The sequence below is a fragment of the Rhinatrema bivittatum genome, chromosome 11 (genome assembly GCF_901001135.1).
Source record: "Rhinatrema bivittatum chromosome 11, aRhiBiv1.1, whole genome shotgun sequence".
Taxonomy (NCBI): Eukaryota; Metazoa; Chordata; class Amphibia; order Gymnophiona; family Rhinatrematidae; genus Rhinatrema; species Rhinatrema bivittatum.
The window spans coordinates 77462941-77488513 of record NC_042625.1 but is presented as its reverse complement, the minus strand read 5'-3'; the positions used below and the strand labels follow the sequence as shown (position 1 = coordinate 77488513).

General features: G+C 42.8%; 1 protein-coding gene across 2 annotated transcripts in view; it reads left to right on the top strand.

Annotated features, from left to right (window-relative positions):
* Positions 1-25573, top strand: part of RASGRP4 (RAS guanyl releasing protein 4) — a 57297-nt gene that overhangs the window by 23880 nt on the left and 7844 nt on the right. Inside the window, exons 2-12 of one of the 2 annotated variants that reach the window (XM_029619169.1) lie at positions 9033-9238; positions 9376-9481; positions 10092-10154; positions 10653-10784; positions 11139-11292; positions 12503-12676; positions 13940-14056; positions 21912-22187; positions 22313-22393; positions 23886-23993; positions 25435-25544. In XM_029619169.1, the coding sequence (XP_029475029.1) occupies positions 9033-9238; positions 9376-9481; positions 10092-10154; positions 10653-10784; positions 11139-11292; positions 12503-12676; positions 13940-14056; positions 21912-22187; positions 22313-22393; positions 23886-23993; positions 25435-25544 (1527 nt within the window). Of the gene's footprint in view, positions 1-9032; positions 9239-9375; positions 9482-10091; positions 10155-10554; positions 10581-10652; positions 10785-11138; positions 11293-12502; positions 12677-13939; positions 14057-21911; positions 22188-22312; positions 22394-23885; positions 23994-25434; positions 25545-25573 lie in introns of those variants that run through there. The other variant, XM_029619170.1, reaches the window with a different exon arrangement.

Sequence of the window (25573 nt, the reverse complement as noted above, 5' to 3'; positions counted from 1 at the left end):
GGGGGGCTAGTAAAACGGAGTTGCAGTAGTCTTAAGTTTGAGAATATAAGTGTTTGTAAGACAGTGTGGAAGTCTTGTATTGTTAACAGAGGTTTTAGTTGATGTAAAATTCTCAGCTTGGAGTATCCTGATTTGATTAATATGCTTTTTCATAGTGAAGTTCTCGTTGATTTGAATTCCAAGGTCTCGAACCTCATCTGATGGAGTGATGATGTTTGTAATTCCTAGGTTTAGGGTTGGCGGTTTGAGTATCGAGTTGTTTCTCCTTAGCCGTATAATTTCCATTTCTTTTGTGTTAAGAGTTAGTTTCAGTTGGGAAAGATTTTGTTGTATGGCCTTCATGTATGTTGACAGGGTTGCCGCTTTATTTTCAATTGTTTTGTCGAAAGATATGTAGAATTGTATATCGTCTGCATATAGGAAGAAGTTGATTCCCAGGTTTGTTAATAGAGTGCATATAGGCAGGAGATAGATGTTGAACAGAGTGGCTGAGAGTGTTGAACCTTGGGGGACGCCTGTATCAATCATAAAGGTGTCTGATATTTGATTACTTAGTTTAACTTGGAATGTCCTATCTTTTAAGAAGAAGGAGAACCATTGATGACTTTTCCACCTATTCCAATTTCATTCAGCTACTCATATAGCAGGGTGTGGTCAACTGTGTTGAATACTGCTTTTAAGTCTATTAGAACCAGGTTATATGATTTATTGTTGTCAAAGGCTTGTAGCACAGGATCAGTTAAAGAGATGAGAAGGGTTTCTGTTGAGTGATTTTTTCTAAATCCAAACTGGATCTTTTCTAATTGTGAACTTTTCTAGAACTTTCACAATGTCATGTATGTTTGTCTTGACTAGACTGTAAAAGCTGAGAAGCAGAGGCTGGGTCTTCATCTGCCACCATTTACTATGTTATCTGTATAGAAGTGCAGATGTCTAGAAGCACCTTAGAAATGAGAGATAGTAACAGCAGTAGCATTAAGTAACAGCAGATCAAAACCATTTGTCTCATCCAACCTAGTTGAGACTCTGTCTCTTTCTCTGTTTTTTAAACCATTTTGGGTCGATGAGCAGATACCTTCCCATATGAAAATCAACACCTGCTTCCCCCTTCTCCTCCACCCCAACTATGTCTTAGCATAGCTCTCTGCTTCAACGGCAGGGGAGAAGAAAAACTGATACTTCACGCATATCCAGCATAGCTCTCTGCTTCAACGGCAGGGGAGAAGAAAAACTGATACTTCACGCATATCCAGCATAGCTCTCTGCTTCAACGGCAGGGGAGAAGAAAAACTGATACTTCATGCATATCCAGCATAGCTCTCTGCTTCAACGGCAGGGGAGAAGAAAAACTGATACTTCACGCATATCCAGCATAGCTCTCTGCTTCAACGGCAGGGGAGAAGAAAAACAACCAATAAGGGCTGAATAACATAGACTGGGTAAAACAAATAAGCATGGGTGTAGCTTGCTTATTGCGGCGGTTACTACCCCTACTACCCCTAACTAATCAAGCTTGATATTTCACTCGGATGCAGCTCCATCACTGCTCTCTACATTAATGGCGGGGGTGGAAGGGAAATAGAACCAAAGAACTAAGAGAAACAGATAAGTATGAGAAAAAAATGTGTGAAGCTTGCTGGGCAGACTGGATGGGCCGTTTGGTCTTCTTCTGCCGTCATTTCTATGTTTTTATGTCTTACTGAGCTCTCAACCCTTTTCCCATATCTGTTCCAAGCATGTCCAAAAACTGTTCCACTGCTGGCCTTCTCCATCTCTACTGCTGGGCTATTTCAGGCCTTGTCATCCTCTTTGATTCTTACAAGACCAATACTTTATCCAACACCTAGCCCCCCCCTCCCCCTTCATGTCAATTCCAAACTATTTAATAATTTTATCTTCAAAAGTCTTGCATTCCTGGATGGTTTAAAATTTTCCTTTGCTTAACCTAATCATAAGGCCATTGATGCAACAAAGACCTAGGCTTCTTATCACACAGTGCATCATAAAATTATATTGCTTGTCAGTTTTATGATTGACCTTCAAACCCCCTTCCCCTTCACCCTATCATCAGAATTCCTTTTATGATTCACTTATGGCAGCCACTCTACTCCATATTTCCTGGTCCCGATATATTTTGCTCATTTGAATTCTAACCTGAAGAAGAGAGGATCAGCTCTCAAAAGCTGGTCAAGAACTGGATTAAGTTAGTCCAATTTCTGTGCATTCAAGTGGACTAACACAACAGCCAAACTACTTCATCCACAAATAAGAATGGAAATGAGGTAGATGTCAATCAATTTTCAGAAAACTGTGTTTGCAAGAAGCTAGCAAAACTAAAAGTAGATAAAGCAATGGGGCTAGGTGGGATACATCCAAGGGTATTAAGGGAGCTTAGGGAAGGTCTGGCAGCTCCATGGTCTGATCTTTTCAATGCTTCTTTAGAGTAGGTTCTATAGAGCAGGAGACAGGCAGATATGGCTCCTCGTCACAAAAGTCTGACAACTACAGGCTGGTTAGACTGACCTTGGTGGTGATTAAATCTATTAAATTGCTACTAAAACAAAGGATAGTGCAGTTTATTTATTTCAAACCAGTTATTCACCACACACTCCACAGATTGTGGCGGTTTACAATAAAATGTGCATAATTGAATACATAAAACAATTTTCAGGGCAAAAAATGTTCACATTTTACATACTTTCTTCCAATCTTAGTCTATGTACCATATGCCAGTTACCTTTATAGTGCACTCAAAATTACAAATAACCTGGGCTCTTTATCCTCAAAAGCCTGTTTAAAAAGCCATGTTTTTAATGCCTTTTTTTTTAAAGCTTTTACATCAACCAGCATACCCTATATGTGCTTGATGTATTGTAGGAATGGTCAACAGGCCTTGGTTTGCTGATCGCAGAGAGTGTTGTGATGTGTACAGATAAAGACCTGCACCTAATCATATTTATTTATTTATTTATTTAGAATCTTTTAATATACCGATACTCAAGATAAATATCTTATTGTACCGGTTTACAGTAAACAAGGGATAACCAGCAATATAAGAGAAAGTTACATCGAACAGGGTGATGAATTCAGGACAACTAAGAGAGGTAGAATTAGCTTAACATAGCGCTACTATAGAGTAAATAACAATCAACGTATAATAGTGACTAGGCGAAGGACCTAGTAGGTACTCAAACAAATAGTTCTTCAAGGGGTTGTGACATCTGTACAATCAACGTATAGTAGTGACTAGGCGAAGGACCTAGTGGGTACTCAAACAAACAGTTCTTCAAGGGATTGTGACATCTGTACAGGGCGGAGAAAGAACGGAGAAGGTGTTGAGACTAGGAGGAGGGGGGTCAAGAAGGAAGTGGCAGGGAAAAGACCGAAAGGAGGGGGGAGGGGGAAAGAGGGCTGAGAAATTGCGGGGAGGCTTGTAAAATTATAGGTTAGGAGCAGGAGAGCAGTCAGAGTTATGAGAGTCATTAATGGAACAGTGTAATTCTGACGGAAAATTATGAAAGAAGATTTACGTACAGTCCCTTATTTGAGGTGTGGCCAGTCAAGGGAAGGCTTGTTTGAAAAGCCAGGTTTTCAATTTCTTTCTGAAGGTGAAAGGGCATTGTTCCTGGTGAAGCTCTATTGGTAATGCATTCCATTGAGCAGGTCCGGCAGTGGACAAAGCAATTTTTGAATGGAAGGGTGAAGTGAGGATTTAGTAGGGGGTGCGTGAAGAGATCCTTTATATGCCGTTCTGATCGGTCTCGTGGAGGCGTGAAGGTTGAGTGAAATTTTGAGTTGGAGTGTGGATTGAAGTTAAATGGTTTTGTGGATAATGGTCAGGGTCTTAAACAGGATTCTAAAGTTGATGGGAAGCCAGTGTAAATTTTTGAGGATAGGTGTGATATGGTCTCTTCGTCTTGAATTGGTTAGGATCCTCGCTGCGGCATTTTGGAGCATTTGTAATGGTTTTGTTGTGGAGGCCGGAAGGCCGAGGAGTAACGCGTTACAGTAATCAATTTTTGAAAACAGTATGGCCTGAAGGACTGAGCGGTAGTCATGAAGGTGTAGGAGGGGTCTGAGATGTTTTAGAACAAGTAGCTTATAGAAGCATTCTTTTGTGGTGGTGTTTATGAACTTTTTGAAGTTCATTCGGGTGTCTAGAATAGCTCCAAGGTCTCTCACATGGTTCACTGATGGTATAGTGGGGTTGCTGACGAGAGGGTTGCAGTCATTGGGGAAATGATGAGGAGCTCCGTTTTGGATGTGTTGAGGACAAGGTTCAGGCTAGAGAGGAGAAGATTGATGGAGTGAAGGCATCTGTCCCAGAAATGTAGGGTTTTGGAGATAGGATCTGTGATGGGGATCAATATCAGCACATCGTCAGTGTAAATGAAGTGTGTCAGGTTAAGACTTTCTAAGAGCTGGCAGAGAGGTAGCAGATAAATATTAAACAATGTAGGGGAGAGAGACGAACCCTGAGGTACTCCGTGAGTGGAAGATATGGGGTGGGATTCTTTATTATTTATTCTAACCTTGTAGTTCCTATTATTGAGGAAGGATTTAAACCAGTTGAGGGCGGTGCCGGAGATGCTGATGTCCGTAAGTCGGTTGATGAGGATTGAATGGTTCACTGTGTCAAATGCTGCCGAGATGTCGAGTAGAGCCAGTAGAAAGGACTGGCCTTTGTCTAGGCCCATTAGGATGTTGTCTGTTAGGGAGATTAGGAGGGATTCCGTATTTAGACGTTTTCGGAATCCGAACTGGGAAGGGTAGAGAATGTTGTGGAAGTCTAAGTATTCAGAGAGTTATACAAATCATACAAATTCAGTTTTATGAATGATTTTTTGGATGAACATTAAAATGTTATACTGAATTCTAAATTGTATGGGTACCCAATGCAACCTGAATAAAACGGGTTTGATATGATCATGTTTTGATAATCCTGTTAAAACCCTAGCTACAGAGTTTTGCAACAATTACAAGGATCTATTGGTGTTAATGGGTATTCCTAACAGAAGGGAACTGACAATAATCTTATCCTCCCCCTCAAAAAAAAAGTGTTTGTTGGAAATCCTTAGGTTCCAAATATGGCTTTATTCTTCTTAATACCTGCAGTTTGTAATAGCCTAACTCAATCAGATTCTGAACATGGGCTTTCATTGTTAACTCCTAAATCCTATACCACAGGGGAGATATGAGATCTTATGCCCCTCAAATCTAATCTTAGCTGGCTTGTGAATACCTGTACAGCTAGTGAGAAATATCGTTTGGTTTTACATAAGAACATGCCATACTGGGTCAGACCAAGGGTCCATCAAGCCCAGCATCCTGTTTCCAACAGTGGCCAATCCAGGCCATAAGAACCTGGCAAGTATCCAAAAACTAAGTCTATCCCATGTACTGTTGCTAGTAATAGCAGTTTTGATAGATTTAAAGAAAACCAGATGGGAAATAGCATTTCTGAATGGCATGTAGGTATATCTCCAGTTTGCTTACGGCAGAGATTAAATAAAAATTGGATATCATCTGCATATATCCTGAACTTTAACCCAATAATTTGCTCAATAGGGCCAAACCCACATTAAACAGTGTAGCTGAACATGATGAACCCCGAGATCCCCCTGTTTTATCCTAGATTCTGGAATTCACCAATGGTAGGGTCTTGTCAGATGAATCTGACTATAATTTCTTTGATTGGGTGACCAGAGAGTTGGATCAGGGAAAAGCACCAGTTGTAGTATATTTATTTTATTTAAAAGTATTTGTATTCCTCCCCTCCAACGTTTGGGGTGGGTAACAATATTACTGGCATTAAAAAAAAACAGTAGACTTCACATACATAATTAACAAATTAAATAAATGCATGGAGATATAAAATCAGAATAAAGCATTCACAAAAATTGTGTGACTGTTTTATTATGATTTTATGGCATTGTCTCTATATAGTGGTTTAATTTGGTAATTATGTATGTGAAGTCTACTGTTTTTTTATGCTTGTAATATTGTTAACCCGTCCTGAACGTTAGAGGGCGGAATACAAATACTTTTAAATAAAATAAATATACTGCAACTAGTGGACATGGATTTCAGCAAGGTCTTTGACATAGTTCCATACAGGCAACTTCTAAACAAGCTGAGTGCCCTAGGCATGGACCCTAAAGTGACTGACTGGGTTGGAAACTGGTTGAATGGGAGGTGACAAAGGGTAGTGGTAAACAGAATTTATTCTGAGGTAAAGGGTTTAATCAGTGGTGTTCCGCAGGGATCGATCCTTGGTCTGGTTCTATTGAACATTTTGTTAGTGATATTTTAGCAGAGTAACATGGTAAATGATGGCAGATAAAAACCAAAATGGTCCAGCCAGTCTTTCACAGAACCTGCCCAGTAAGGTGTGGTGAAAGGGCTATTGAGAAAGGTTTGCCTTTTTGCAGATGATACCAAAATCTGCAACAAGGTAAACTCCCTGGAAGGTATGAAAGACACGAGGTAGAATCTAGTGAAGCTGGAGGAACGAGCTACAGCCTGGCGGCTAAGACTGAATGCTAAAAAATGGAAGGTCATTCATTTGGATTGCAAAAACCCAAGGGAGCAGTACGGCTTAGGGAATGAAATTCTTCTGTGCACAAAACAAGTCCATGATCTGCTGGTGATCATCTCTAATTATCTTAAGGTGGCCAAACACTTAGACAAAGCATAAGGAGAGGAACAGCCAACAGGAAAAAAGAGGTGATGCATCCTCTGTATAAGTCTCTGGTGAGACCTCATTTGGAGGACTGTGTACAATTCTGAGACCTTCAAAAGGATATAAACTGAATAGTGTGGCCAGAGAGCAGCTACTAAAATGGTCAGTGGTCTTCATCACAAAGCAAACAGGACAGACGAAGATCTAAACAGCTATAATCCTGGAGGAAAGGGGAGATATGAAAGAGCCATTTAAATACCTCCAAAAAATAAATATACAGGAGAGGGGGCCTCTTTCAATGGAAAAGAGGTTCTGGAATGAGGGGTCAGGGGAGGAGAGTGAAAGGGAGTAGAATCAGGAGTAATCTAAGGAAATATTTCTTTACAAAGAGAGTGGTGGACACAAGCCCAGGGAAAGGAAGACGCTAAAATGATGAGCAAACTGGATGGACTGGGTGGTTTGTATCCACCATCTTGTTCTATGTTTCCAAATGGCTTTGAAAATTGTCCCCAATAAAGCTCAGGTCACACGTGGAGTAGCTACAGATCCGTTTATGGATACAAGTTAAGCTTCAACACAATATTGCAGAAATCAACCGCAACGGTTTCCACTACAACAGCTTGGAATCCGGCACATGGATAAGAGAGTTGAAGGATTCCATCCTTTAAGGAAGGTAGGGTAGCTCAGCTATTTGGTTCTTAAGCAAGTCAAACCCTTCATTATCTGTACGTGATAAGTTCTGCAAGTGCAGAGTTCCTTGCACAGTTGGGATGTTCAGAGAGGGAGGAGCAGATGCTCATTCCTGCAGCTTACTTTGCCTGCTAAAATCCAGGGTACCTGCAGCAGCTTATGCAAATAGAAATATCAAGATCCCTCACAGCTTCTCAGAGGTGGAGCCTCTGCCCCCTCCACCCCCGGCAGCAGTTTTCCCCCTGTCTGGAGCTTGACTAAGCACATGGACATGAACCTTAAAGGGATCTCACCCTATTCAGTGTGGCAGTAGAGGAACTGACAGTAGGTAGGGCCCCTGGTCTGCTGAGATTCCATGGCCAAGGCTGCAAAATCAGACCCTTACTGTGGAATTGCAGAAATCGGGTGCTGCACTGAGGATGTGCAAGTGTCACTTGCATGTGCTATTCAACATCCTTTCCCCCAGTTCCACCCTCCGATACCTGTCACACCACTGATCACTAGCAGTTGGAGGACATCACCCATGAATACCTCTGCTGCGTCCCCCTCTTCTGCCACTCCAGCCTGACACTTTGATACACACAGTAGCACAGTGCCCAGTGCAGCTGAAAGCAGCAGAAGAGTAAGGTGTGGCTCAATGAACTGATGCTCTTTAGAATCAGAGGGAAGAGGAATCGTTGGGGGATCATTGAGGGAAATGGGAAAGGAGTATCACTGGGGTCCGTTAGGAGGGTGAGAAGGGGCTAGGAAGATGGGGAGGGGAATCATGAGGGACTGCAGAATGAGGGGTATTTGTATGGTTAGGATGCGGGGGATGATGGTGGGAGGCTGGCTGTGAGATCGGACAGTCAGCTGGGGAGGGCAGAGAGAACCAAGAGGCGAATGGGACAGAGTGTGTGTGTATGAGAAAGGGCATGTGGGACTTTGTGGAGGAGAGAGAGGAGGTTAAAAGAGGTGGGGATGGCAGGAAAAAGACTGGAGCCAAGGGAGGGTTATCTTTTCCCCTCCCACCACTCCTCATCCCAAATTCAGATCCTCCATCCCTTGACCCTAGAACCCCCTCCTCCCACCTTCTGTTTTCTCCATCCCCAGTCCTCTTTCTCGCCCTCTCTCCAAACTCCCCTCCCTGTGCTAATACTTGAGATCCTTTTTTCTCACCCAAAACCCCCAAATTAAATACACACACAAACAAAGCTGGAAAACTATTTTTATAATGGGAAATTACATTTATATTATTTAGTATGCAAAAGATACACATTAATGCAAACATGCCACGCAATTACCACAGAAGTTCAGAAACTTTGCCACAGAAATTTCTAACTCTTGCTGCAGAATTTACTTCTGAGCTGCTGCAGGAAATTGGAGACTTTGATGATAGGGTACAGACCGATACTGTTTTTCAAGCTTTCCATCTATCTAATAACTGGGTAAAACTGAGGGAAGTAAAAGATTTGTACTAAGTAACACAGAGAGAGTTGTCGACAAAGGATTAGAAGTGAGGTACATAGACAGAAGTGACTTGTCTAACCTCACTGAGGTGATTGGTAGAGTCAGCATCAGAAACCAGGAGAAGCTAAAGAATCCCACTAAAATCCACTGTAGCTCTTCAGGGGTATGGAAGACAGCTCACAAGCTTGCTTTTTGCCCTCCCATCTTTCAGGAAATCGCGGCAGGAATGGCCTAGCCCCCTTCCGAGTAATCCCGGGGTTGGCAGCAGTGGTAAAGTGCGCAGCAGACCGAGTCGACGCAGGATGACCTGCCCCAGTCCTGCAGAGATCAACAAGGTCATGGCATCCATGACCCTAGGGCAGCTAACAAAGGGTTGCAGCCTGGAAGAGCTCCTGGAAAAATGCATCCAGTCCTTTGGTGAGATTTGCATGGTCCTTAGTGTCTTCGCCATACAAGTGTGCGGTATATCTGTTTCCCATACGATATCCGTACCATGTATATCTGCCCCAAAACATTAAATGTGCTATTTTTTATATCTTGCATTTTCTAAGCAGATCAGGATGGGAATTTGTTCCGGAGTGATCGAATGGTGAATATGATTCTCACAATGCACAGCTGGGTCATCCCTTCATCAGAATTTGCACACAGACTTCTCAAACTATATCCTTTTTGCATCATTCTCTGCGTAATGAAGAACAAAGGAATCTTTCTGCATATTTTTTTTTTTATATACTGACATTTGATCTGGGATATCACATTGGTTTACATTCAGGTACTGTAGGTATTTCTCTATCCCCAGAGGGATAAAATCTAAGTTTTTGTACCTGAGGCAATGGAGGGTAAAGTGACTTGCCCAAGGTCACAAGGAGCAACAGCAGGACTCAAACCCTGGTCTCCTGGTTCATGACCCACTGCTCTAACCACTAGGCTATTCCTCCTCCCTCTGGGCATGTATAATGTATGCATACATCCCTTAACCCTAATCTACATGCAAGAAGCATACCCATAACCTCTGCTGAAAGGATGGGCTGGGTGTCCAAGTATAATCAAGCTGTGCAGGGCCAGGGCCGGCATCACTGAAGAGCCAACGTGTGCATGGGAGCGGGCGTCTGCCTGCATGAGCAAAGAGGGGCACCAGGTGGGAGAATATTATGCCCCTCGTGCAGGAAGGAGGCAGCATCTGTGTGTGTTAAGACGTGCCCCTCTGCCCAAGGAAGAGGAACGTCTGGGCATGTGTAATGTAAGCATACATCCCTTAACCCTAATCTACATACCAAGAAGCATCCAGGGTAAACCAGTGCCAGAGACGCCTTCAAATCTGCAACTTTGTGAGGTAAACCCTCCTCCACTCCTATCTGTCCATCCCTCTGCTCCTCTGGGAATGGTTCAGGGCACAGATGATATCCTCTCTCTATAAATAACATTGCAGACATTTGAGGAGGACACAGCTCTTCATATCTTTCTCTTTCTTATCACTTCTTCATACTCTGGGTAGGAACACATACCCTAATGGTTTTGCATGGAAGATTCATGTCCTTAGAGCGTTTCCATATGGCTCCCTTCTCAGTAACTTTACATTAGAAGCATTGCCTGAATAGATCTATGGATGAACCTACCCCTGCCACACTCGCTCTGCTGATTATCACAGCTACCGTAGTGATAACACACAGATCTAGGTTCATGCTTTGCTTTTTTTCTCTTTGTCTTTCTCCTTCTTTTTTTTTTCCCATCAGATGCTGGAACTCACAGTACCCCAGAGGTAAATCTGTTTTAGTTCCTCCCTGCCCCCCACCATCCATCGCTCTCTCTCTCACTGTCCTGGTTCCCTCAGGTACTGGATCACCCACTACCCCGAAGAATTCAAAACGGATCCCAAACTACAGGAGGTAACGGCGGACTTCTGGGAGGTGGTGAAGGGGGAAGGTGAAGCCTCGCACTGCAGACTGATCGACCCTTCCAGTGTGTAAGGACCCAAATCCTCCTTTGATTTTCTTTCTACCTTGAGAAGTCGCGCTGCCGCAGAAGACCCTTCAGCGTGACCGGTGGCGGGCTAAGCCCATGGGTTTCTCTCTTTAGACCCTGGTGAAATGGGGTATGGCCAAGACTGTGGTTTTGCTTCCTTAGCTGGTAACCCGACTGAAGCTTGCCCACGTTGGGAAGCATGGGGAATTTCATTTTTAATTTTTAACTCTTAAAAGAAATTTGTAAGCCATGCCTTATAAGAGGCCTCTCAGTCCCCGTAGCCTGTTTCTTTCAGATGCAGTAAATGCTGGATTTCTTCATCTACCTTCTTGTCTCTTCCCCTGTGTTCCCACAGTGCAGTGCACGACTGGACACCAGGATCCATGGCTCACAGCACTCCAAACTTCAATAAAAAAAGAAAAGTATCTTTGCTCTTTGACCATCTGGAGCCCTCGGAACTTGCCAATCATCTCAGCTACTTGGAGTTCAAGTCTTTCTGCAGGATATCAGTAAGAAAAAAAACACCATGCCCCCTTATCTTTCAGCCGAGAACCGCACCACTTCTCTTCTCCTCCTTGCACTTCTCTTTGGTGAGAATCCACTACTACCCATTCCTGCTGCCGTTGGCACCTGTACAAGTAAGCTGTAGCCCCCTCCTTGATGTGGTCTTTGATGTGCCTAATGCTACCACTCAGCATCAGCCACCTAACACAATATACTGCAAAATCTGCCCATCTGTGATCAGTTTTACTTGCCCTTGCCTGGTGGTGATGGTGTAGGGTGTTTTGAGCACAAAGCATTCATCTCACCTCCTCTTCATTCTACAGCCATGTAGCACATCTTCATAAAAAACACTAAGAGAACCTGTGTGCTATAATGATCTCAGAATAGTAGTTATGATAATCCAGTGGTGCTTCAACCAGTCCTTGGAACTCCCTTAACCAGTTGAGTTTTGAACATGAATGATACTGTATGCATCTGCATACACTGGAGGCAGTGCATGCAACTATATCTCATGCATATTCATGAGGGATATCCTGAAAACCTGGCTAGTTGGGAAAGAGTGGGGGGAATTTGACCCCCACTGGGTTTGTTGGAAAACCAGGTCCTGGATTCTGCTGGAACAGCAGCTCAAAGGGGGTGAAATGTAGAGCAGAAGAGGCCATCCCTCCTGCAAGCTTAAACTCACATTTCTGCAAAGTGAAAATTCTCTTGCAGCTGAACAATCACAGATTGCTCAAACGCAAAGGGTTGCAAACTTTCTCAAAGACCAATTTACACCCCCATCTTATTATTTTAAAAACAAGTTCCTAGAAAGTAAGAAGCAGATGGTGCTACTGCTCTACGATTCCAGAGAATAACTTATTACTGTAAAGTAACATTATTCAATATTTATACAGCACAGGCAGAGCTGTGCAAGGCAAATTGCAGTGTTATAGGTCCCTGGCACAGTTCTAGTCTTTGCACAGGAAGGCTGAATGGATAGCTGAAGGTCGCGCAGTGAAAGCTGGCAATAGTGGTGAAATGGATACTGGCTCTTATTTCCCAACTCTGTGCTTTGCTACTTCAGTGGCCTCTGCCTGCCCCACACAAGCCTTTCAACCAAGAGAGGTCCCAAACAGGAGACTTGGCAGCTGGGTTTGCTGGAGTGGACATTTTCCAGTAATCTGGATGGACAGATTGCCACACAGAGCTGCTAACAGTCTGTTTCTCTGACAGCACTTGGATTACAGGAGCTACGTGCAGCAGAGCTCTGTGCGAGAGAACCCAGGGCTCGAACATGCGGTGGCCCTCTGCAACAGCATCTCCCAGTGGGTGCAGGTGATGATCTTGAACCGACCCACACCACAGCAGAGAGCTGAGGTCTTCACCAAGTTCATTCACGTCACGCAGGTAAGGATGCCAGGCATGTTCCATGGGGACCCATGCAACCTCTTCCACCATTGGAGGTGGGGGGGAAACAACCTCCCTATATTTGACGGGATAGGCCCACTTTTTTTTTTAGATAGCAAATGGCCATCTTTCTGCTCTGTTCTGCAAAAGACTGTATCCAGTTGAGTGCATTTTGATACAGTTTCAGGTAAATGGCCTAAAACGTCCCCCTGGGAAGACAGACAGACACTTTTATTCAGGCTTTGTACAGTTTGCTGAGAACAAATCCAACTGGCTAGTCCGCGAAGGTGCCATTGTGGGAACCATAAAACCACCGTATTCAGCCTTCAGTACTCTCCTCCACTCCACAACGCTCCTTTGCAGTTGAGAAAACAAGTAATGAGTCTCTTTAAAGCAACTGATAAGTGTCATAGTAATGGTAATACCTGACTCAGTCCTAAGATGGCCAGATAGGTCCATGTCATAAAAGTCAGGCTGAGCCAGACCTGGGTTTATACCATTACACCTCCGGACATTTAGTTCCAATAGCTCAGAGAAAAGCAGAAATGCAAGCCCACGGAATGGGTTTAGCACCAGGACTGGCTTAGTTTGACCCTTACGACATGTAGCAATATTTTATCATGTTACTCTGTCCCCCAAGGCTACGAGAACATGCTCTCCAAGTTATTAGAAAAGCATCTTCTGGCTGGCAAATGCTGTCCATTACTATGCGGAGGGACCTGTGTTCCATTACTGGGTCAGATCTTCTGTTCCCTGAGTTGGCCAGGAGCCCTTTGGGGGGGAGTGGGTAGGGAGACCTAGTAATACATGGTGGCCAGCAAGGACTGTTGCTGCATTGACTAGATCAGGGGTTCTCTTCTCAATCCTGGGGATACACTCCCGCAGTCAGCTTTTCAGGATATTCACCATAAATATGCATGAGAGAGATTTGCATGCACTGCCCTCCACTGTATGCAGATTTATGCCATGAATATTCATGGTGGATATCCTGAAAACCTGTCGGGCTAAGTGTTTCCCGAGGACTCAGTTAAGGAATATAAAATAATGGGGGGAAAAAAATCCTTGGTTAGTTGTGCACGAAGGCTCATGGTGCTGTGGCCCATCAGAAGTCACGTTCGATTAAGGTCAGAACCCAAAGGAGCAGGAGAAAACTGCTGGCTCTAAATAAATAAATAAGGAAAAGCACATCCCAATTGCTGTCAGAGATGAGTAAGAGACAGTCATTTACCCTCCCCAACAAACATCTTTTTTTTATCATTTCAGAAACTGCGACAACTACAGAACTTTAACACACTAATGGCCGTGATAGGTGGCCTGTGCCACAGCGCTATATGCAGACTGAAGGACACACGTGCCCACCTCTCTCACGAAGTCATCAAGGTAAGATGGGCAAGGGCAGCTGCCAACCAGCTGAAAGAACACCAACCCATGAGGAGTATGAGTAAAAGTACCAAACCCAGTGGCATTTTAAGAGGATTAACAGGGCTTCAGGTGCAACAGAGTTCCTGGCTTTGTACTGTACCAGCTGTAATTAGTAGCACTGAGGCAGCAGTAGAAAAGGATATGGATTGTTCTGAAAGAAAACTCAGCTTGCTTTGACGAGTGTTGAGATGCCACTACCACATGGCATTTTGTAAAAACCCTCGAGGCTAATGAAAGTCCCTCAGGTGTCTCAAGTTGAAAATGGGCTGCAGTCCCCTGTTTTCTTGAGGATAAGGAAGTATTGGGAATAGAAATCTAGTGCATGCTGGGAGCCTGGGATTGGTTCTATTGCTCGTTGTTGGAGAAGCAATTGGACTTCTAATCAAAGCTGCAATAAATCAGAAGGATCCTGATGTAGCGCCGAACAATGTGGAAGGGATGGAGGCCGGGAGAAATACAACCGGTACCCAGACTGCACAATTTGGAGGACCCAAGGGTCCTTGGTGATCTGACTCCATTCTTCCATGAAATGTTGGATTCTTCCCCCTACTAGAAGAGTCTGATATGGATTGTTTGGAGGGATCAAAGCCTAGGCCCTGCATTGAGTAGAGTCTATTGTGTAGGTTTTTGTTGACAGTGTTCTCTTTCTCGAGGCCTGGCTAGATGTGGTAGTAGATGGGTTTGTTGAAAAGATCTGTAAGGCTGCCCATGGAAGTATGGTCGTTTGCATGGATAAACATGATGCCTTTAAGCATGTCTGCACTACCACATTCTGGTCCTTAAACTGAACGGCCATCTCATGGAGCTTTTCACTACAAAGATTGTCCCCTAAGCAGAGAAGGTCTGCTCACGGATGCTACTTGCCCAAAGCCATGCCATACATTTAGCTCCAATAGAGGCAGATAAGATACATGAAAAGGAAGTTAAGGATTCATAAACTGATCGGAGTAGATAGTGGATGCCCTCGTCCACATCCAGGAGTGGTTATGGATAGTGATTGCCTTGTTCCATGGCAGGCAGGAACGGCTTCACCGTTTGAATACAGTCATGTATGTACTGCATCATGCAAAACTGGTGGATGATAATACAAGCAGATAGCATTGCACTCTGAAAACGTTTCTTGACAAAATTATCTAGAAGTCTGTGGTCTTTTCCTGGAGAAGAATTCGAGTGAATCCATGTCTTCTTTACTTTCTTCATAGCTCATTCAACCACTATGGAATGGTGAGAGAGTTGGACAACACCAAAGCCTGGTGAGTGTTAGACTCTGAAATTGAAGTCCAACTTTCTTGCTTTAGGCGCAACTGAAATGGGAGTTTCCCATGTTCTTATCCACAAAACACTGAGCATGTTATGAACTGGAAGGGCTGCAGGTTCAGCTGGAGTGTCCAATAATTAAAGAAGCCCGAGGACTCAGAATGGGGGTCTTTTTCTTTGCGGACATGGATGCCCAGTGCAGTATCCATCTTTTCCACAAACTTAGAATAGATAAGATCCTCTGGTGGCAAGGAGGTCCAGAGGATCTGGAAGAGGGTCAAAGGAAGTGCCAGTTGAGTCTTCATCTGAGCCTAAAGGTATTAGATTGCTTATGAAGGAGAACCAAGAAGGGCTTCTGGTTGACTCAGAGGAGCAGCAGTCTGGTGTAAGACCTCTGATTTCTAAAATCTACTGCAATAGATGATGAAGAACCCTTGAGTAAGGGTTCTGATGATGAGTTCACTCCTATATGTGATATTGGGACTCCCGGTCTGTGGTATCACTGCAGTGATAATACAAAGGATAGGCTGAAATGTTCCTTCCGTCTCCTTGGTCAGAGAGGTAAAGAAACTCCACATTAAGTCAGCAATTTGGGATGTGGCCTCTGGTCTCGCATAGGCATTGGGACATTCTCTTCCAAGACCAGAATAGGCTCCTGCATGAGGATGGGCAGCTGTTGGAAGAAAGTGGTATTATAGACATCACTGGTTTTGCAGCGTCCAGGCAAAGTCTTTTCACTATTAGCCTAGGTGGGGTGAGCAGCCTGGTTATTAGTGGCAGCAGGTGTAATATGACCCCCCTCTCCCATGGATCTAGGATGGACTGTGTAGAGCTGTGTTAGTAAATGTATTGATTTTGATGGAGCAGAATGTTTGAAGTAACGACCAAAAGAAAAGAGGATCAATAAACACCAGGAGTTCTTTATTGAGCACAGAATGTGATAAAAGCCCGACTCAGGCCGAGTTTCGCTCTATGAGCAGCTTCAGGGGCTAACAAAATAAAACATATATAGAAACATGTAAATACAAGTAAAAACATATACACCATACATATATAAAAAAATAATCTAATAAAATCAAAATTAATAAATAACACACTTAATCACAACACAAAAGCTCAGTCAAAACAAACAATGTGTTATTCAAACATGGTCTATGATATCTTTATGTGTAATTCATATATGTACACATATAAATTCATACATAAAATATTAATTTAAAAAATATAATTTAATCAACGCTGTCTATTAAATACTAAAAACTTCAAATAGAAGATAAATTAATCGGTGCAATCTGTTAGTTACTAAAAAACTTTAAATAAAAACATTTGAAATACCTATTACATCTATTGCAGATGATTTATCTCCATACAGCAGGTAAACTTTTTCAGTGAGCTGAAAAGCCAGACATAATTGAACATAAGAATTAATCCAATTTATGATACCTCTATGTGAACACATCATTGAAACAAATTATCGATTCGGGGTCTGACTGAGAAAAATCTCCTTAAGGACACAAAAGCTATTCCCAAAGGTATTGAACATAAGCAAATAACAGAAATTAAGACAAGCAATAACCTAGGTAAATTTGATTTGACATAAAGTAACATATTAATATCTGCAATAGATGTAATAGGTATTTCAAATGTTTTTATTTAAAGTTTTTTTTAGTAACTAACAGATTGCACCGATTAATTTATCTTCTACTAGAAGTTTTTAGTATATGTTTTACTTTATGTCAAATCAAATTTATCTAGGTTATTGCTTGTCTTAATTTCTGTTATTTGCTTATGTTCAATACCTTTGGGAATAGCTTTTGTGTCCTTAAGGAGATTTTTCTCAGTCAGACCCCGAATCGATAATTTGTTTCAATGATGTGTTCACATAGAGGTATCATAAATTGGATTAATTCTTATGTTCAATTATGTCTGGCTTTTCAGCTCACTGAAAAAGTTTACCTGCTGTATGGAGACAAATCATCCACAATAGATGTAATAGGTATTTCAAATGTTTTTATTTAAAGTTTTTTAGTAACTAACAGATTGCACCGATTAATTTATCTTCTATTAGAAGTTTTTAGTTTTTAATAGACAGCGTTGATTAAATTATATTTTTTAAATTAATATTTTATGTATGAATTTATATGTGGACATATATGAATTATATACAACTAAAACCTCTCCTTCACTTTCAAGACTTCCGATGCACTGCACTTCACAACTAAAACCTCTCCTTCACTTTCAAGACTACCGGTCAGTACTACAAGCCATACTGTTTTCAAAGATCGACTACTGTAACGCGCGCCTCCTTGGCCTTCCGGCCGCCTCAACGAAACCACTACAGATGCTTCAAAATGCCGCAGCAAGGATCCTTACTAACTCTCGGCGCAAGGACCACATCACACCAATCCTAAAAAACCTACACTGGTTACCTATCAACCACAGAATAATGTTTAAGACCTTATCCATCATCCACAAAAACATCTATCACCGATCTACACTACAACTCAAAATACCACTCGAACTTCACGTTTCCACAAGGCCGATCAGATCGGCTTACAAAGGAACGCTCCAAGCCCCCACTAACAAATCCACTAGTCACACCTCCATCCAGAAACGAACCTTGTCCACGGCCGGACCGTATCATTGGAATCTTCTTCCCCCGGAACTTCGGCAGGAACAATGCCTGTTTTCATTCAGAAAGAAACTAAAAACGTGGCTGTTCACTCAAGCCTTCCCTTGATGGACACCCCACTAACTGCACAGCCCTGCACTTCATTTTCACAGATCCGCCCCCACCTTCTCCCACATTCTTGCCTGCAGTTTTATAGACCTAAAGATTAAGCTATTGTCAAAGCTTGCTACATTCGTTCCTTATGTTATACTTTATGTTAATCGTATGCTTTTGCTCTCAACTCTCCCACTCTGTAAATCCCTGTTCATTGTAACTTTATCTTCCTAGTTAATTGGTTACCTCTTGTTTCACTGTAAACCGGTACGATAAGACACTAGTCTTGAGTATCGGTATACCAAAAGAATTTAAATAAATAAATAAATAAATAAATAAATAAGAATTACACATAAATATATCATAGACCATGTTTGAATAACACATTGTTTTGACTGAGCTTTTGTGTTGTGATTGTGTGTCATTTATTAATTTTGATTTTATTTGATTTTTTTAAATATAATTTTTATATGATTTAATTATGTATGTATGGTGTTTATGTATGTATGGTGTTTTTACTTGTATTTACATGTTTCTATATATGTTTTATTTTGTTAGCCACCTTAAGCAGCTCATAGAGCGAAACTCGGCCTGAGTTGGGCTTTTATCACAATCTGTGCTTAATAAAGAACTCCTGGTGTTTATTGATCCTCTTTTCTTTTGGTCACTACTGCAATATTGGATCAATTTCCGGTTTGTTTTTCTGGACCTTCCCTCTTGCAGAATGTTTGAATACTTTGGATGCTTTGGTATTCTTCAGTGGGATTTAAAAACATGTTGAAGAATCTGACACAGGTCTACAATATTACATCAGTTGATTCGGAGCTGCACTATGGATCCTTGCACAGAGTATTGTAGTGGAGGCTGCAGGCTTTTGTTGTGTCAGAGCATAGAGTTTCATGCATTCAGCACTTTGGTGCATCCTGAATTGAATGCTTCGATGCACCGTGCATTGATGGCACCAGTGGAAGCTGTTTGGGTGAGTCAATGCACTATGTGTCGCTGATGCTGTTGGTGCTGACGGCACTGATGATGGTTGTGTTGATGGTGCCGATGCATTGCGCTTAGAATGTCTGTGTTTCGTTGATGCAAGGGCTTCAGTGATTGATGCTGCTTTATCTTTAGCACAGGGTGGCTGGCAGAACGTGACCCTGCGGTTTTGGCATGAGCAGATGGGGAGAATCTTTGAAGAACTCCTGCGCAATTTCTTTCCCAGGAAGGAAGAAGAGCCTGCACTGTGGGATGTGGATCTACTGCGACTCCAGAGATATTTATGCAGTTCCTCAATGGATCTCTGCGAGTGCAGGGGCATGCATCCACAGGCATAGCTTTTTTTTTTTTTTTGTCATATTCCAGGCCGAGGCACCAATGACACAATTCATAGCTGCTGTTGAGGGATAGAATCCTCCCACCAATAAACTTTTGAAGCCACTCAATGCAGTTGCTTTCTTCTTTTCACCGGACATAGTGGAAGAGACCACGTTTCCTCAGTATGCTATTTTGGGGTTTTTTTGTTTTGGTTTTTTTGCAGCACTGAAAAGTGCTATTGTGGGGCTGCAGAGGCAGCAAGGCAACTAAATAAGAAGAAACTGAAGTAAAAATATCAAACAGAGAGATATAAGGATTTTTTCAGGAAAAAAAATAAAAGGAATGATAAGAGTTCATGCCTGTGCTGTGCTCAGACAAAAAAATGACTGGAGAATCCTGAGGCAATGCCAATGTGGGAATTCCCACACACGCTCAGTAATGTTCAAAGCTCTAGCTTGAAAAGATGAGACCATTCGGTGCTGCCAGATAACATCACCCACATGTAATGGCTAATTCAGCCTATTTATTGATAGAGAAAACTACTTTTGGGAGCCAGCCTAGTAGCAGTGCTGTGCTTCATCAAGATGACCATCTAGGTTCAATACCTGAGTCGGGTCTCCTCCTTCTCAGGCCAGCCGAGGATGCTGAGGAGACATTGTTTGCAGCCCTTATGGGGAAGAGGGTCAGTCATCCTGCAACGATGACACCCAGGGGCTGGATTTAGGGCCAGAGATTCTAAGAGAAGCCCTGGTGCATGACCCCTGGTCATGGACTGTTGCTACAATGACTAGGCTAGGTGTATTGGGAGGGCCTATAAATAGGGAACTTTGTTTTCAGTTTTTAATTTATTTTTCTTATATGAGAATGTACACTGAATTACCAGAATGAAGTAAGAAGGAAATCCAGGAGAGTGGTTGGAGAATCTGCTATGCATTATTCCATCTCCAAATCTGGACAAATTACTACCAACCTGCCAAGTGGTATCTTTAATTTCAAAAAGATTCAAAATGCCTAAAGCATAGAAGAGAGTTTACTGGATTTAAGTTCCTTTTTTAAGTTTCTGAATTTCTCTTTCCCCATAACGGTTTGTGTTCTCTTCCTTTCTTAAAATATCCTTCAGATAACAATTTGCAGAGAAAGGGTTTTTTTGGGTTTTTTTTGTTAAGGGAAATTACACCAGAGTCAATGAGCACCTTACTCAAACTAAGTTCCCACTAGCTTTCCACTCCTATCTGTGAACCATGACATTTGAGGAAACCCATTTGCGTTTGTAATCCTGAAGCTGGCCTAAAGTGTGATTAGCAACTGCCTCCAGATGGGTGAATAAAAGAGTGAGCCCTGGGTTTGGCCAGTAGCAGTACCCAGGTGCCCTTTCAGTAGGGCTTTGCTTGTAATTTCCCCTCACACTCCACCCTTCTCTTCTTGTCACAATACTAAGAAAAACCACAGAATTACAGAGAGGAGTACTTGTGGTTAAGATAAAAACCAGATTGCACTAGAGACGGAATGATGATTGCAGCAAGGGAAGGTTACTCTGCGAGGCAAATGGCTGGGTTTTACTGGCTTGCCTCATGCAAGGGCTTGGCCTCTTGTTACATTAAATTTAGAGATATAGAATATGAAGGCAGATGAGTATCATTAGACCCATTTAGACTGCTCAATTTGTGATGTGCCACAAAGTTCATTTTAATATCCCGTTGCCCCCCTTCAAGATATCTTCTCTTCTTAATGTGGGGAAATAAAGGTTGTCTACCTTTGGTGTGTTGGCACTGGAGTAACTATGGTATCAACACGTCATAAAAATGTCAGAGTTAAAGTTCTCCAGTAACCATGGGACGGTAGGCACATGGTCTCCAGTAGACATGGCGACTAGCACACCTACAACAAGAGGACAACTCACAGTAGCCATGGAGATATTGAAATAGCCTTCAACAGTCATGGCCATCGTGTCAGTCACTATGCAGAAACAGCAAAAACACAGCCTTTAGTCACCATGGAAATAGCAGGAATAAATGCACAGCCCCTGCAAAGGGTGAAGGAAGTCACAGTCATTTTGCAATAGCGAACCTTGCTGGCCAGATTTAGGGCTCATAAGCAGGGTTACAGAAGGAGCCTTGGTGCAAGGCCCCAAGTCAAGAACTGTCTTTACAATGACTGAGAAGGGATATAAAATAGGAAAGAAATCCCTAGATAACTGTGAATGAAGCTCATGGCGTCATCTTCCAACCCTCGCTTTGATTGAGTTGGAAGTTATGAGGAGGAGGAAACTTCCAGGTCAAAAAGAAGAAAGAAATGGCAGGAATACAGCTTTCAACAATCACAGAAATGGCTGGAACCCAGCCTTTAGTCACTATGGAAATGACACACCCGGTAACATCAACACACCTTCATTAACCATGGAGATAACAGGCACACATCTGTTAGTAACCATGGCAACAATACATCCTTCAGTACTCGCAGAAATGACACCAATGGAAGAATATCAAACCTAAAATGCATTTATTCTTTTGTATTTTTCTGCAGACACTCAATGATATGACAGAGCTCCTGTCCTCCTGCAGTAACTACAGCACCTACAGGCGGATTTACAGCGAGTGTGAGGGCTTTAAGATCCCGATCCTTGGAGTACACCTCAAGGACCTAGTCTCCCTGAATGAGGCTCTCCCCGACTACCTGGAGGACAACAAGATCAATCTGAGCAAGCTGCAGAGCCTGTACCAGCACATCCTGGAACTGAAGCAGCTCCAGCAGGCATCCCACACCTTTGAAGCCAACAAAGATGTGCTCCACCTCCTCACAGTAAGTACCCTGGGGCCTGCAATCCACCTGGGGCACTTGTAGGATGGTGCCCTGGAATCAAGGACTAAAAAAGGCACAGGTTCATGCTGGCTGCCCACTCTCCATGCTCCTCCTTGTTTCCTCAGCTTTCCCTGGACCTCTTCTACACAGAAGATGAAATCTACGAGCTCTCCTACGCAAGAGAACCCAAAACTACCAAGACATTGGTAAGAAACAGGAAAAGAGGGTATAAGGGGATCCACTTCTGGGGAAGTGAGGGAAGGAATCACTGTACTTTAGATGCCTTTGCTTCTAGGTCATGACTAATTTCTGCAGACTCTATGCGTTTATACACCTTCATCGTCCTTATGACCCAGTTACTGAGAAGTCACATCTGAGAGAGTCTGAGAAAAAATACAGGGTACCAGATGTTCTCGTGGAGGGAACACAAAGGGGGGAGGAGGGTAACAATCAAGTGGAAAATTTCAGTCCTCGGAAAGATTGAGTGATCATTGGGTCATCTCATAGGATATAGCTGCACTGGAGAAAGTGCAGAGAAGGGAAACCAAAATGATAAAGGGGCATGGAACGGCTGCCCTGTGAGGTAAGGCTAAGGAAGTTAGTGCTGTTCAGTTTGAAGAAGAGACGTCTGAGGCAGGATATGATAGAAGTCTACAAAATCATGAAAGGACGTGAACAAGTTAAAGTAAATCAGTTATTTACTCTCTCAGATAATAGAAGGACCAGGGGGCACTCCATGAAGTTAGCAAGTAGCACATTTAAAACAAATTGAAGAAAACCTTTTTCACTCAGCGCATAGTTAAGCTCTGGAATTCATTGCCAGAGGATGTAGTTACAGTAGTTAGTAAAACTGGGTTTAAAAAAAAAGGTTTGAATAAGTTCCTAGAGGATAAATCCACAAACTGATATTATGGCAATTAATAAGCAATAGTAGTTTGTGATCTATCTAATATTTGGGTACTTGCCAGGTACTTGTGACCTGGATTGGCCACTGTTAGAAACAGGATACTGGGCTTGATGGACACTTGGTCTGACCCATTATGGCATATCTTATGTTCTTATGTTCTCTTTAACATTTCTGCTTTGGCAAAATTCAGTCTTTAACTTCAGGAGTAACATGAAAGTGTGGGAATGGAGTGTAGGTTGCAATACTTTTTAAATGACCAACATAGAAAAAGTATTTTTGAAGACCACACAAATCTCTTCTTCAGATGCGACTGTGTGTGTGTGTGAATATCACTGTGTGAATGTAAAACTGTGAGTGTACCAAGTGTGTGTATGTAAGCTCTCTTTCTCACAACCCAGTGCCACCCTCCTCCCAGCACAGAACCCAAAAGGTGGATAAAAGCCTTAGCCTGAACATACTGTGGGTAGCTACTTTGATTCTCTGGTTCCTGTTTGTACAACATCCACCCTAAGTCCACAACCACCTTAAGCCCCTCCCCTTCTACCTATGAAAACTCCCATTCTTGGCTGCAGAGTCAAGACAAGTGGTGACTCTTTTGTAACATCATGTACAATAAAAGAAATAAAAATTAAATTAAGATAATTTCAATTATAGGTGCTGCTGCTCCCAAGTTTGAGGTAACTGAATTGCCGCTGCCACCTGTGCTAAAGTCCCTGGATCACCTCTTTGTATGTCTGTCTGTGCAATGTTTGTACCAGCACGCTTTGATACAATTTAACGCCTCTTTCTAGCCTTCAGCTCCCTACAAGGCTCCTCCAGTGGTTGTGGAATGGGTCTCAAGCATGGCCTCAAAGTCCGATCAGGTTACTCTTGGGCAGCACGTGCAGGAAACGGTGACTGTAAGTTTAATACCAATAAGAATTTGGAATTATAGAACATAGGATTCCCCCGACATGTCACACTGGGAAAACAGGTGGACATTTTATGAGGCAAAGGGCAGAAGAGAGCTTTCTGACTTCCAAAGGCATGAGGGGAGAAAAGAGAATGAGTTTATCATTACTCAGCTGCCAGTTGGGTGAACTGAGACAGAGAGACATATGGCAAGAAAACAATGAATTACTACTGCAAGGCAGAGCATACAGTAACACAGAGAAGGGCTCACATTAAAGGTTTCTGGAGGAAATCCCGAGTGCATTACTGCTGTAGGATCCTATGGGCCACATAAGAACACATGACCATGGCTAAAAGTCACTTGGTTAACACCCTCTGCCCATTACTATTTTCCTGCTGAATTACCACAGAGCACATTCAGTCTCCCATCTCTTCTGTCCCTTTCTCTGCTACTCACATTTGTTTGTGTCGGGATAGCAGGGCTCTTTAAAAGCCACATCTCTGGTGTGAACCTTGTGCCAGTTCACAAGGAGTTAAAAAAAAAAGACACTGCACTCTCACTGCCGACCCAGTTCTCTCCAAGCAAGCAGAAGGCTACCCTTGATGGGGCCCACAGCCCCTCCTGAAATGATGAGCAGATTACAGTGGCCGATTGAGAGATTGTAGCCCCTTCCTGTTTTCTAGCAGTGCACCGGCCTCTGCTACAGCAAGGGGAAGAAAAATAGGTCAGTGCTTACCCAATTACAGAATGGTCTCATACAGCACATGGAGAAACACGATGCCAGAAGGAAACACATAGCACAAGTAGGGAGACAAGACCGCGATACCTGCAATGGCAGTATTACCCTTGGAAGATAATATTCTGTGCACACTACCTCTTTTGCTTTTTAATAAAGAAGCTTGCCATAGGTATGGGACTGGAGAAACCTCCTGGAATAAATAGCTCATAGATGGATTTCATGTCAACCAAAGGAAAGCTAAGGCAGTCAGGCCTTACGGGTAGGAGAAGGTGTGTTTGTACGGAGAAAGGGATGAAGGAGGAATAGGTATATTGGGAGGAAGGGAGCCTGTACATTCTTATACTCCACAGCATCCAATCCAAATGCTCAGTGCAGCTGATGCAGGTGAATATTCATAATCATAAGGAAGGGCAGAGGGAGATTATCTATCGAGGAGGAGGGTGTTTGTGCTGGCAGGGAGGCAGAGATTGTATATGTGAGGAAGATGGTTGGAGGGAGCAGGGTTGTAGTGGGTGAGAGAGAGGGAGTACATGTACTGAAAGGGAGAGACACATGAAGGGAGAGTATGGAAAGGGGCAAGGAGTACATGTATCTTGGAGAAAGGGAGGGAAAGAAGAAAGGATAGTGTGTGTGTGTATTGGAGGGCAGAAACTGGTGTTTCCAGTATTTTGCTGTGCTACATAAAACCATTTCTTTCCCATCCCCACAGTCTATTTTTGAGAACTACGATCCTGAACAGAGTGGCTACATATCCATGGAAGACTTTGCAAAGAGTGCGGCGCATTTTCTGCTGTCTTTCCAAGGCCCGGAGAAGGATCGGTAAGGAGAGGCTCGGCATTCTTCAGACC